Raw genomic sequence first — 14,528 nt, forward strand, 5'->3', positions numbered from 1 at the left:
GGCCCCCCCCCAAAATCCCTCATTTTAAATTCTTAGTTCTACTCTACTCAAATAGACTATAACAGCTAATAGCTAATACATATCCAGTCCTTACTATATTCCAGGTGCTGTTCTAGACACTAGTGTCACTCTAAAGAGAAAACTATAGAGTAGTTGCAGCTTTTAGATAATACAGCAACCTCAAGGAGAAGACAGTGAGGGCAGTACTGAAACACATAATACATTTTTCGTTAAAAAAAAAAAAGAAGAAGATAGCAGGAAGGGAAAAATGAAGGGGGGGAATCAGAGGGGGAGACGAACCATGAGAGACTATGGACTCTGAGAAACAAACTGAGGGTTCTAGAGGGGAGGGGGTTGGGGGGTTGGGTTAGCCCGGTGATGGGTATTAAAGAGGGCACGTATTGAATGGAGCACTGGGTGTTATATGCAAACAATGAATCATGGAACACTACATCAAAAACTAATGATGTAATGTATGGTGATTAACATAACAATTTTTTTTTAAAAAAGAGTATGGAGTCTATAGACCACTGTTCTTGTATAGCATTTTTATACTGACATCTAATTTTATGAACTAAAAACCTTGTATAATTTTTTTATTACTATTCTAGAAAGGAGAGTGGCGTTTTTCAAGGACTATGTTCCACTTGGTCTGTGTCTGATGCCAATTAACCAATAAAACCGTCCTCATTCTGCTGCTGTGGGAAATAAGCAACAGCAGAAAAGTAATAATGACTTTAAAGCATAATTCAGTTGTAAGCACAGCCAAGGAGACGGAAGAGAGACGAGTCCCTCAACAGCACTACGTCCCAGCGCTCTCCCCTGGGGGCGCTTGCCAGCTTCCCCTCCCCCACTCCCCTCCTCCCGCGGACGGGAGCATTTGCCGGGAGCAGAAGGGGCGGACCCTGTACCGGGCGAGGAGCTGGAGGCGGGTCCCGGGGCTCGGGGGCGGTGCTCCCGGGAGTCGCGGAGCCGATCTCTGGGCCTCCGGCGGGTGCTCGCGAACGCCGGAGCGTGCACGGAAGCGGTGAGCAGCTAGGAGGGAGCCGCCGAGCGGGCAGTCTATCGGAGTGCTGGCAGGTCACCGGCTGCGCGCACGATGAGACCCGGAGAGGAGCGGCCCGTGGAGGGGGGCGCCTGTGCCGGCGTCTCCGAGCTGGAGCTGCTGAAGCTGCGCGCCGCGGAGCGCATTGACAAGGCGGCCGAGCGGCTGGGGGCCCTGAGCCGCGCGATCTGGAGCGAGCCCGAGCTGGCCTACGAGGAGCACCGGGCCCACGGCGTGATGACACGCTTCTTCGAGTGCGAGCCTCCGGCCGCCTCGTGGTCCGTGCAGCCGCACTACCACCTGGCCACGGCCTTCCGCGCCGAGTGGGGGCCGCCGGGGGTCGGCGCGGCGCCGCGCCCCCTGCAGCTGGGCTTCCTCTGCGAGTACGACGCGCTGCCCGGCATCGGGCACGCCTGCGGCCACAACCTGATCGCCGAGGTCGGGGCGGCGGCCGCGCTGGGCGTGAAGGGGGCCCTGGAGAGCCTCCCCGGGCCGCCTCCGCCGGTGAAGGTGAGGTGGGGCCCTGGCTCGGGACTTCCATCGCCTGCCCAGGCCGGGCGGGACCCGGGGATCGCAGGACCCCGCGCTTCCCGTGCGAGTCCGCTCCCCTCGGGGTCCCGGCCTCGCCTTTGCCGGAAGACAGAACCCCTGGATAAAAGCCTGTAGTTCACGAGTTCCCGGCCCAGCGACATTTTTCAGATTTTTCGTTTTCTCTTACGTAGTTGTAAACGATTGAGTAGACTCTCCCTAAGGAAAGAACTTAGAACCGAGCCTGGTTTTCGCTGTGATTTATTTTTGGTAACAGAGGTAACCGCAATTTGCTGACAAGGTTGTGCAATCTCTGGAAGAAGTAGTTATTGTAGGGAAACCTATAGTCCCTCGTTACGAGGCTCCAAAACCTCTTTTGTTTGTGGCAGTCATAGGAGCTGTTGTGATTCGAATCATTGGTATTTGGATAGGAAATTTTCAGTCATTAGAACTACCAAACCTCCCCACAAAAAGTGGGGAAGTGAATGAACATTTACTGCATAGGTGAATTCATCCTTAAATTTTAGTATTTCATGATTTTAAGAAATTTCTCCTTCTTTAAGTGGGGGAAGTGCCGTTTATGTTTGTTATAGGGCAAGTGTAATCTCGTGTTGCTGTGTTTTTTCAGATGGTATATCCTTCGTTCTGTGAACTAAGATACATTCGTCTCCATTCGGCTTAAGGGCAAGACAGAGGTTTTCTTTCATATTCTGTAGCCCATTTTTTTCCAATGTCAGTAACTTTTCTTTTAACAGTTACATCTTTTGTGGCTTAGCCTCTTTTAGCTGCCTTCTCTTTTCTGCTTCTGGGGGCTTGATTTTGCATCTGGGTAGGTTTTTGTTTTGTTGGGGGGTGGTGTCCTTTGCCATTGCACGAAACACTGGAGATGCTTAACTTCAGCCACGTTTATGAAAGATTCAGGGAAGTCAGCAAAATTTAACTTGAGAAGTCATCAGATTTAAGGAGTCAAGGACTCAGAGTAAAAAGTAGGTTAATGTAAGAGTTTGAGTGGTTTCTAGACTTCCAAAGAAGGTTCAACTTCGGGAAATGTACACTTTTGAAGGGTACTGCATAGTTTTAGCAAGGTTATCTTTCCTCTCTGAAAATGGAATTTATGTTGATTCCCTTAAGGAGCCAAGCCTTTCCCCAACCTGTTTCATTGTATTCCTATACATGATCTTGAAAGTGTATTGTTTTGTTTTTTTTTAAGATTTTATTTATTTATTTGAGAGAGAGAGAGAGAGCACACGAGAGGGGGGAGGGTCAGAGGGAGAAGCAGACTCCCCGCTGAGCTGGGAACCCGATGCGGGACTCGATCCCGGGACTCCAGGATCATGACCTGAGCCGAAGGCAGTCGCTCAACCAACTGAGCTACCCAGGCGCCCGTATTGGTTGTTTATAGATCATTTTTCTTTGTTTTTAAAAATTGAAGAAGTTAAGCTTAAATATCAAAGTAAAATGTATATTCTGTAAAGTTCTCTCTTGTTTAATTAGGTGTTTGGTGACCAGTAATTCTGCCTGGTTGAACTGATGGAATCGAATTAGTAAGTTTGTGTAATAGTCGGCTGTTTCTAACTGTGGTGTTAAGGTTTATTTAATGCTCTTCCTAAAAGTTTAATAAGTTAAGACCTTCTAATGAGGTATCTCAGTAAGGAACCAGAGTTCAGGCCTGAGGATCAGGACATCTAATCCCTGCTTTGCCTAGAGACTTGCTTTGTGTCCTGTGACTTCACCCCTTGCCTCCAAACCACCATCCCTGAAAAGATGACACACATGGCTCACCTACCTCACAGGGTTGTTGTGGGAATAACTAGGAAGTAACTGGAAAGTTCTTTACCAGTAGAGTGCTTATGAGTAGTTATATACGTTACTAAAAGACTTAGTCAAGAAGAAGCTTTAAGAAACAAGTCCTAAGGAATTTGGAGGAGCTCAGTAAATAGAATTTATCTCTTTTTCATCTCTGCCATTAATTATATAAAATTGAGTTACAAAATGAAGCTTCCTGTTGTAGCTTTAGTGCATATGTGTCACCGAATTGGTATAATAGTGTAAATTAAAATTTGTGGTTAATTTAGCACCATAGGTTTATGCCCCCTGCATTATTGAAGTGTCAGAGAACAAAACCTCTCTCCACATAGTTTAAGCACTTTAATGTAGGTTGTGAATACATATGCAAGGGAACCTGTTTGATATTTTCCTCCGAGGATTTTTTGTTGTGGTTTTGCTCTGACACAGGTATCTCCTTCTAGGTAATTGTCCTGGGAACCCCTGCAGAAGAAGATGGTGGTGGCAAAATTGATTTAATTGAAGCAGGGGCTTTTAAAAATCTTGATGTTGTTTTTATGGCCCACCCATCCCAAGAGAATGCTGCTTATCTACCTGATGTGGCTGAACATGAGTGAGTAATCAAGTTGAAATAAGCCCCTTCGTGGAAAACAGACTATTAAAATATTTACATGTCCTAACTGGAGACTAAAACTCCATATTTATACATTTAAAAAATAAATTGAAAAATGATGATGTGATGCCTTACTTGATTTCCTTTGAATAACATTTGGTAAGCCTCTTCTAGTTGAGATTTAATATGGTATTCATAATTAGACTATTAAAACAGTGCCTTTAGAACAGCAAACAAATGTTGACACATATTCTACTTTTCAAAAAAGATTTATTTATTTATTTATTTATTTATTTATTTATTTGAGAGAGAGAGAGAGAGAGCACAAGCAGGAAGGGCCAGAGGGAGAGGGAGAAAGAATCCGAAGCAGACTCCACACTGAGCAGAAAGCCCGCGGTGGGGCTCAATCCTGCAACTGTGAGATCATGACTGGAGCCAAAACCAAGAGTCTGACACTTAAGAGACCAAGCCACCCAGGCGTCCTAACACATATTCTACTTTTTTTTTAAAGGATTTTATTTATTTATTTGAGAGAGAGAGAACGAGCGGTGGGGAGGGACAGAGGGAGAGAGAGAGAGAAGCAGACTCTCCACTGAGCAGGGAGCTGATGCGGGGCTCCATCCCAGGACCTGGAGATCATGACCCGAGCCAAAGGCAGATGCTTAACCATCTGAGCCACCCAGGCACCCCCACATACTCTACTTTAAATTGAGCAAGCTGTTTTCTGGAAAATATCTACCCTTTAATATGGGGTTGTCCTTGCAACTGAATAGATTTGTAAGAGGCAGCTTTATTAGACTTGGGAAGAAAACACACTTCTATACTTGATTGTAATCTGAGTTCTTTACGAAGACGGTAAATTATATTTCTGAGAGAGGATACAGAAACTAACTAGCTGTGGATTTTAGTGGAATTTGTCAGTATATACTTTTCTGATTTGTCTGATGCTGACATTTTACTTCTTTTTTTTTTTATATATTGTTGGTCTGGCTTTTGCTTTCGAAGATGAAAGAATATGTCTTAAAAATTATTCCATGTCAGTTTGTTTAAAATATGTTTTGTTTTTGTTTTTTTTAATTTTTATTTTTTATATTTTTATTTAAATTCAGTTAGCCAACATACAGTACATCATTAGTTTTTGATGTAGTGTTCGATGATTCATTAGTTGCATATAACAACCGGTGCTCATCGTAAAATATGTTTTTTAAAATACGTTTTAAAATATGCTAAAATACTAATGTTGGTATAAAATGACCATTAACATTTCTTTCCCTGTAGTTTATTGTACTTTAATTGTACATAGATTTGGGCCCTGGGAGAAATGGTGCTAGAGCCATTTTCATAAAGACTGTCCTTTTCCATTTTATATTTATCACCAGTTTTGTTAAAATTCCAGTTTCAATATAACGGTGATAAGATATATATCAAGGAAATAACAAGTATCCAACAAAATCTTAAAAATGTGTTTGGATGCTTTCACTTGTTTTTCTTTTGCTAACAGAATGTTTTGAATTTGTCAAGAAATACGAGCATACCAAGGACTCTTGAATCTAGTCCATTAAAAAAAAAATAAGTCTAGAGTAGCTTTTTAATAATTTAAATGTGGATACTATTAGTTAGGCTTAAAAAGTGTTGTCTAAGCAAGTCATGTTTATAAATAAACTATTTCATATGCAATCCTTTCCTTAAACCTTATTTTTTTTATTGTATCTGAGTAGTTAGATTGATATGAGAACTGTTTGGAAGTAGAACAACAGTAATTGATAAAATTTTGAGATACTAGTGACACAGGTGTTTTGGAACACTAATAAAATATTAGGAACAACGGACAATGCTAGAGTATCTTACAATATTGTGAGTATAATCTGCTATTCAGAGGCTGTCTTAACGCATTTCAAATTGTCACCTATTGCGGTTTTCCTTTACCTTCTCCCACCCTTAAGACAGAATCATCTGAGTTTTGCAGACCTTTGATATGAAGTTATCACAATGCAATGTAGGAGGAGACAGGAGCCAACTGTTTTGTAATTCCAGCACCTAACACAGAATTGCATGTTTGTTTGACTTGAGTCGTATACAGATTTAATTCGCACAGGAGGTCGACTGAGCAAAGTTGTCTTTTTCTCTCTCTTTTGGGGAATGCCATCTTTGTGTCAGTCACTGTGTTACATAACAGTAAACTATAACTAAGGTACATAAATTGTTACATTATTTCTACAAATGATTTGCGAATAAAAATTCCAGCAGTCTGAATTAATTCTGAATACTTGTTGGGTAATTCTAATTACAGTACCTGGATTTTCTTTAGTGATTTTGAAAAGAGTAATTCCAAATGATGTTTGATTTCCTAGCGTGACTGTGAAATACTACGGAAAAGCATCTCATGCTGCTGCATATCCCTGGGAAGGAGTAAATGCATTAGATGCTGCTGTCCTGGCTTACAACAATCTGTCCGTGTTGAGACAGCAAATGAAACCAACCTGGAGAGTTCATGGTACGAATGTCAGATATTTTGTGTAATAGACGGTGCTTAATATATTTCAGTGCAAGGTAATTAGTGCTTGAGTTTTAAAAATTGGAAACATTTTACGTACTTCATGTGAATATTCCAAACTTTTTAAACATTTTCAGAAATTCATGTGACAGAATACTAGGATGTTTGTCTATGTTGGGTAAGAAGACAATTAAGAGAATTTATGCGTAAATGGAATGGTCATTTTGAGTATTAGAAATAATGGTTTTACGTAAGGACATACATGCTTTCTGTGGGTATTTGAAAGTTGAATCTTGATTTTCCAGTTATCCTCACTGTCTTTTAATGGTAGCAAATAATTTCCTCAATTTAAAAACAGTTAGGGTTACTGGTTTTATTTTTTCAAGTGCTGTTAATCCTGAGTAACATCTTTTTAAGTTATGCGTATCACCTTAATGTAATGACAGTATCACCTTAATGTAATGATAAATTATGCGTTACCTTAATGTAACGACAGTATCTTGAAGGTACCAATTTATTTTTTAGTTTATTTTCTCATGATATGGGATATTGTTACACTTTAATATCTGTTCTTTACCTGATTTTGTTACAGGCTGAAATTAGTTTATAGTGGTACGTTTACCAATTTTCTTAGTTTTTTTTTTAAGAGAAATATGTAGAAATAATATTTTTGAGAGCAGGTCATATAAATTTAGATTTTGTATATCTATTTTAGTTATTACTTTGAATGGCTAAATCTTCCTTCTCAGTGTAGTTCCAAATAAACGCATTTGTTTTGACAATTAATAGTGCTTAGTGATCTTTGACCTGCATTGGTTTCTTGCTGGTATAAAAATTATGTTCCCATAATTTAAATGCCATTTAAAATATTCATTGGATTCTGGAAGTATGAGGGTAATTACAGAACCTTACACCATTTTTTCCCCCCTTGGGTCAAAAGTTTTTCAAAATGTACAACTGTAGTGAAGCCTACTGAAATAAACGTCTCTTTCAGAAGGCTGGATAATTATAAAAGTTTTTTAACAGTTTCTTTATAGTCATGCAACATAATTTCTTAACATTATATAAATTCCTTAGAATAAAGTACCTATAGACAATTTTTTTTCCTATTAGCTAAAAAGTATTACCCTATGTATAGAAACTTTTGTACAACACATCAAAATCTTTGATTGGTATATCTGTGAGGCTAGTAAATTTAAATTGTTTTTCTTCATGTACATATTGGCTGAAAACTTTATAGGTGTATTTTAACCTAAAGAAATGGTCTCCAAGCTGAATTTCAGTAATTTGGTTCTTTTTATAGGCATAATAAAAAGTGGTGGTGTAAAACCCAATATCATTCCCTCTTATTCTGAATTAATCTATTACTTCCGTGCACCCTCAATGAAAGAACTTCCAGTTTTGACCAAAAAGGCAGAAGATTGCTTCAGAGCTGCAGCTTTGGCTACTGGGTGTACAGTAAGAACTTTTAAGAGTTAATCTAAGTTATAATCAGAAGTATATATGTGGGCTGGGGTTGTTTAGTTAGAATATTACCAAGTTAGATTAGAACCTGGGGCGCCTGGGTGGCTCAGTTGGTTAAGCATCAGACTCTTGATTTCAGCTCAGGTCATAATCTCAGGGTCGTGAGTGACATTGAGCTCCACGGGGCTCTGCATTCAGCACAGCATCTGCTTGAGATTCTCTCTGTCCCTCCCCCACCCCGCAGGTGCACACGCACATGAGCTCTCCCTCTCTAAAATGAATAAATAAGTCTTTTTTTTTTTTAAGTTAGATTAGAACCTACCTTGCTCCTTTATCATTTGGCAGTGTTTTGAATATGTAAAATCAATTGACTGAATAGGTGATGTGAAGGTCTTTAATTCTTACTTATTTTACTCAGTGCCCGCATAGGGAGGACTACAGTCCTCTTATTACACTGTTCTTGGAATAACTCTTCATAGGGCTGAACTATAATCCCTGCTTTTTTGCAAGTTATAACCTTCCTTATTGGCAGTTATGTTTTCAGAATTACTCAGTATAGTTCCCATAAAGGGAACTTTATGGCAAAATCAACGAAAGCTATTTTTGGTGAAGTTATAGGTATGTGCAGTAATGATATAAATACTTACGGCTTGCTGGAAAGTTTGTTCATTTGAACCATAAAATCAGTGACATCTATAGCAGTCATACAGGGCATCCAGTGTAATGCGAGTATTACATATTCTTGCCCTGGGAGGAGCTTATAGTCCAGTTGGAGAGTCAAGATCTGGATTGGTGCTGATTTTGTAACTTTTGGAAACATTATTACTATCTTATTATTATTTCATATGTTTAGGCCTCCATTTTCTCTTGAAAAATGGAGATAATATAATCTATCTTAGGGTTCTTGTGAGAATTAAATGAGGTGTTTGTTAAGAGTTAGGGCCTCGCTCTCATCCTTACTCCCTTACTTGTTTCTGCTCTCATTAGACTGGAGGTGTATGACTTACTCAGAGAGTGAATGGTGTCTCACAGTAGCAGTGATTCTCGGGCAGTATAAATGTCCAGAGAGGAAAAAATTGTTAATTTTATATAATAATATAAAAATTATATTTTAAATATTTAAATTAATATATTATAAAATAATAAATTTTATATTTAATAATATAAGTTAATATTTAAATATAAATTAAATTATATTAAATGTAATATAATTACTTACATTTTTAATATATTGGCTGATTTGTAATATATGACCAGGTGGTCATTATTTCTAACTTAGATGTTGGCTAAGAATAGAAGAAATGTCCACCCTGCCATTTTATAATTGGCTTTTACTAGTGTTATTGACATTACCTTTCGTTTGAGGGGCTGTTACCCATTTGGATTTAATCAAAACAAAATCTGTAAATCCTCTTAACTGGCCACCTATAAAGTGCTTGTAAATCTTCATACACTGAAATACTGAAATTAATAAGTGAGGACTCAGGGGCGCCTGGCTGGCTCAGTCGGTAGAGCATGCAACTCTTGATCTCGGGGTTGTGAGTTTGAGCCCTACGTTGGCTGTAGAGATTACTTTTAAAATATAAATAAATAAATAATAAGTGACGACCGTAGTCAACCCTTCTTCATTGTGAACCTCCTCTATCTTTCTCTCAGGGTACCTTTAAAGCTTTCGGACCAAGCAGTGGTGTCAGTGTTGGCTTGTATTTTGGGTATGAGTAAAGCTTAATTTTTTCTTTTAGAGGCTACAGCCTAGGGCTCAGTGTTCCTCAGTGTCTGGTTTTTGGACCACCTGCATCAGAATTACGTGGGGGTGCTGGTTTACATGGAGATTCCTGGGTTCCCCCTGTACCCTACTGAAGTTACTAAAGTTGAGACTCACTGGCCAGTAGAGCAAGGTGACATTGTGTGGTTTGGTACATATATCACATTAGGAGATAGGGTCCTAGGGAAGTCTCATTATAGAAAATACATATTTTTTAAAGGTAAAATATTTGAGAGAGTTTATATCTGGAAGGGAAAGTGTGCCCTTAAACCTCTTGCTGGTTTAAAAATTAGATAGTGAATGAGTTTTTTATTTCAAAATTTGTTTTATAATTTCTTATTAGGTAGAAATTAAAGGTGGAGCACATGATTATTACAATGTTCTTCCCAATAAGAGCCTCTGGAAAGCTTATATTGAAAACGGAAAAAAACTTGGAATAGAATTTATTTCAGAAGATGCAATGTTGAATGGCTCTTCAGGTAATTAGGTTCCTTCATATATACTATATTGTGCTGTTTGGGGAAGGAAAATATCATCTTTGGTTAAATGGTTTTGTTTAGCAGCTTTGGAGGTGGGGGTATTGCTCTTGTTTTTGATAATATTTTTCACAAACTTAATGGTTAGGGGAAAGAAACTAATGAACTCTTCAGTGAATGTAAAGTGTTAAGTGAGCAGATTTGTTTTTAGAAATAGCCAGCATACTTTTTCCTTTGTATTCTAAATATTTCTAGTGTTTAAATTTGCTTAGTTCTAATTTTTAAGTAAGCTACTTAAAGGAGAACTACAATTTTAATTCATTCTCAGTCATCAGTAGACAGGCTAGCAAGTTATAAGGGGGCATTCCAGTTTTTGAGGTGTGACTATTACGGTTGTTTACTAGTAGTTGTTTAGTAAGCAACTATTAGAATTTAAATAGTTATAAGTGTATTGAGGGTTATTTTAGATTTTGTTCCTTTTAAAAGCATCATTACTAATATGTTTGCATGTTAGAGTGTTCTCCTAAAATATAATAATAGATGTTGACAAGGTGGACTCAAAAGGAGTTGGCCGTAGAAATGGGATGTTAATGTCATTTATTGAGATAAGGAGTTCAGGAGAAAGCAGGTTGGGGTATGGTATGTTGGTATATATTATTAGTATGTTAAGTTTAAGGTGCTTATAGGACTTTTAAGGGGAGCTATTCAGTAGCCTATTGAATCCAGAACCCCCAAAAGATGTCTAGGTTGGAGATATAGAAGATGTCAATATCTGAAAGGTGATTGAAAACACAGGAGTTTTTGAGGTCACTCAAGTACACAGAGAAGATGCCCAAAGATGACTCCCTAGGGATTACCAGCACTTAGGAGACAGGCAGAGGAAGTCAGTTAGAGGAGACAGAAAGCCAGACAATCAGGAGAGATTCAAGTCATGGAAGCCAAAGGAGTAGAGAATTTCTAGAAGGAAAGGAATGGTAAATCATGTCAGGTGCTGTAGAGATTGGATAAGTATGGTCTGGTGTTCATTGGACTAGCAATTAGAAATTCATGGATTGTTGTGCCTTTCCAAGGATCTACTGATTTTGGAAATGTTACTTTTGTGGTTCCTGGGATTCATCCATATTTTTACATTGGATCTGATGCCTTAAATCATACAGAACAATATACGGAAGCTGCAGGTAAGTGTTCTTAGAAGTGAACGTGTTGGCATATGCTCTCTTTTTGTGGTTATAGCTGCCCATGTAATTTAGCCTATTGTTATTTCATTATCTAACATGACCTCAGAAAATACTGTATTGTGGTGGGCATTTGGAGAGGCAGTTTGGTATCGAGTGCTAACCTGAAAACAGTTCAGTAATTTATAATAAATATGGAGGTTTCTTCATTTATTTTCTCCACCTTTTAGGATCACAGGAAGCTCAGTTCTACACTTTACGTACCGCCAAAGCTTTGGCAATGACTGCATTGGATGTTATTTTTAAACCAGAGTTGTTACAGAGAATCAAAGAGGACTTTAAATTGAAACTTCAAGAAGAGTTTTTAAATACAGTAGAATAAAAGGAAGATCTAGGAGCCACTTACGGATCATTAAGAAGTAATAGTTTTTTTCTTTAATCTTTTTTAATGATGGAGAAAGGCATCCTTAATTTTTAGTCTTAAGGGAGTCAAGTTCCTCTTATCTGAAAAATGAGGACATGATGTGGCAAAAACACCTGACCTCAGGGGCATCTGGCTGGCTCAGTCAGTAGAGCACGTGACTCTTGATCTCGGGGTCATGAGTTTGAACCCCATGTTGGGCGGAGAGTTTACTTTTAAAAAATTAATTTAAGGGCGCCTGGGTGGCTCAGTTGGTTAAGCGACTGCCTTCGGCTCAGGTCATGATCCTGGAGTCACAGGATCGAGTCCCGCATCGGGCTCCCTGCTCGGCAGGGAGTCTGCTTCTCCTTCTGACCCTCCTCCCTCTCATGCTCTCTGTCTCTCATTCTCTCTCTCTCAAATAAATAAATTAAAAAAAAAAAAAATCTTTAAAAAATTAATTTAATAAATAAAATGAAAATTTTCACAAATCTGTGTTTGATGCAATTGTGATCTTTTAGGAGCTGATATGTGATGGCATTTCTTTCTTTTTTTTTTAAGATTTTATTTTTAAGTTATTTCTACACTCAACATGGGGCTCGAACTCAACCCCGTGAGATCACAGTCGCGCACTCCACCAACTGAGCCGGCCAGGCTCCCCTGTGATGGCATTTCTTAAACAACTTGGATGATGCATGGTTTATCAGTGATAATATTTTATAAATGTTAATTATTTTAATTAATATTATTGATTAATAATATTAATTAAATATTTAATTGTTGTATAAGTGTATTTTAAAAGATGCAAGGGATTTCAAACTTTATATTCAGAATTGACCCGTGAAAGATTTTTTTCTTTTTTGATATAAGGTGGTGAAATAGTTTAAAATTCAAGTGCTAAATTTAGGGAACGTTCATTTTGAATATCTGACTATATCTGTTTTGGTTTAGAGAATCTTTTCATTGATAATAAAAGCAGGTTTTAATCAGAAATGCTGTGGGAAACAACTAGAAACTCAGGTACAAAGAATAAGAAAAAAAATTTTTTTTAATTAACTCTGAGAAGTGGCATTAAAGTGCTATTCCTAATTCCATATTTCTGTAATAGGACAAAATATAGACGGGTTAGACTCATTTCTGTGAAGTGTTTGCTTGGTAGCCCAGTGTGTTCTAGAGGGACTTAATGAGAAAGGAGCAAAGTCTATTTGCTTTGAATATTAATGTCATATAACTGGTCACCTCTACCCAGCAGCCCTATTCAGGCTTCGACTCAGAAGCCATCCTGTCCAGTTTACTGAATTTAGGAGACAGAATTCTAAGCCTCCTCAAGCCCCATGCTATCTCAATACTAGTTTAAAAGTATTGTAAGTTTTTCTTGGTTCTGAGTGTGAATTTCTTGAACATGATAAAAGAATGTGAAAAAAAAAAGTATCTGGTAAAGCAAATACTTTAAGCTGTGAATATAGTAAGGCTCTAGTATACTTCATTTTAAAGGGAGTCCTCAAATTTGAGTGTATTCCAAAAATGGAAGGTCAAAGAGAGACAAGTGTTTGGTCTCTCTGCTCCAAGCAGGTCACTCAGGGCCCCTGAGCCTTGAGCTCCCCATTTGGAAAGTTAGATCGCTCATCCTTACAGTCCTTTGAACCTCTAATTCCTATTCTCTCTGAAATTATTTAAAGTTGAAAAAAAGAGAAGAGTTAGTAGTTGAGAATTGCTTTTCTTCTATATCAAGGGGGACTACAAGCTATGGCCTCATTTGGCAAGCACCCGATTTTATATGGCTAGCATGCGAAAAATAATCTTTACATTTTTAAAGAGTCCTAGGGAAAAAAAAAATATATCAGAGACCAAGATCAGGTCATGTGACTAGTAAAACTTAAAATATTTACAGTCCAGCCCTTTATTTTAAAAAAATTTACCAGTCTCTGTGCTGTATAACAGTAAAATAAAATCGGTCCTTCTTTGACTCACATCATGCAATCAGATCTTCTCCTAGGATAAACCTGCAAGCCAACTGAAAACTCAGAGAAAGGGGTTTAGCTGGCAGGGCCCTGGTGTTGACCTTGCAGTGCATCGGCGGTTTGTCCTCGTCTGGCGTTCTGGTACCTTCAGCAGTTTGTTTCTTTTAGCATTTACTTCACTGTGAGCCACAGCTCTCCTGATGCCTCAGTCTGTCCTCTATGCAAGCCAGTCTTCCAGCTCTTCACATCAGCCGTGAGCTCTGGCTCTCCTGTGACACACCTTGTCTGATTATTTGTAATCTCAAAGAGCCATGGTTGGTATATATTTTACAAACCGGAGAGGGATCAGCAGAGGCTTCCGGCGGAGAATTGGAATATGTCCAAGATCGCCAGTTTCTATAAACGGAATTAGTTTCCTCATTATCAACTTAATAAATGTCTGAACTGCAGGTTTTAAATTCCTTACAGAAGTCCCGCGCTCAGGGGCACCTGGGTGGCTCAGTCGTTAAGCGTCTGCCTTCGGCTCCGGTCATGATCCCAGGGTCCTGGGATCGAGTCCCACATCGGGCTCCCTGCTCGGCGGGAAGCCTGCTTCTCCCGCTCCCACTCCCCCTGCTTGTGTTCCCTCTCTCGCTGTGTCTCTCTCTGTCAAATAAATAAAATCTTAAAAAAAAAAAAAAGTCCCGCGCTCTAAGGAACATGGTTCTATTTTCTAAAGCCTCGATAACATTCTATAGAACAGTGATTGTTAACAGGTAACTGACACACTAATAATATTCTCCTGTTTTTTTGTGAAGTGCCACAAGTTCATTGTTATTCATA

The 14,528-nt window shown here is 38.9% G+C and overlaps 1 protein-coding gene across 1 annotated transcript; it reads left to right on the forward strand.

Moving 5' to 3' along the window:
- Window positions 1–559: 559 nt before the first annotated feature.
- Window positions 560–11,964, forward strand: PM20D2 (peptidase M20 domain containing 2). Its single transcript, XM_034991375.1, has 7 exons — window positions 560–1,555; window positions 3,823–3,971; window positions 6,323–6,465; window positions 7,769–7,923; window positions 10,038–10,173; window positions 11,241–11,348; window positions 11,576–11,964. The coding sequence occupies exons 1-7, from the start codon at window positions 1,100–1,102 to the stop codon at window positions 11,725–11,727; spliced, it is 1,299 nt and encodes a 432-aa protein (XP_034847266.1). The 5' UTR covers window positions 560–1,099; the 3' UTR covers window positions 11,728–11,964.
- Window positions 11,965–14,528: the final 2,564 nt, after the last annotated feature.

The sequence above is a fragment of the Mirounga leonina genome, unplaced genomic scaffold (genome assembly GCF_011800145.1).
Source record: "Mirounga leonina isolate KUSES-001 unplaced genomic scaffold, KU_Mleo_1.0 Mir_53, whole genome shotgun sequence".
Classification (NCBI taxonomy): Eukaryota; Metazoa; Chordata; class Mammalia; order Carnivora; family Phocidae; genus Mirounga; species Mirounga leonina.

Excerpts from the sequence above, each read along its gene's own strand:
- PM20D2 (XM_034991375.1), top strand. The coding sequence starts at position 1,100 with ATGAGACCCGGAGAGGAGCGGCCCGTGGAGGGGGGCGCCTGTGCCGGC. Across the intron at positions 10,174-11,240 it reads AATGTTGAATGGCTCTTCAG|GATCTACTGATTTTGGAAAT; the intron begins GTAATTAGGTTC and ends TGCCTTTCCAAG. Across the intron at positions 11,349-11,575 it reads ACAATATACGGAAGCTGCAG|GATCACAGGAAGCTCAGTTC; the intron begins GTAAGTGTTCTT and ends TCCACCTTTTAG.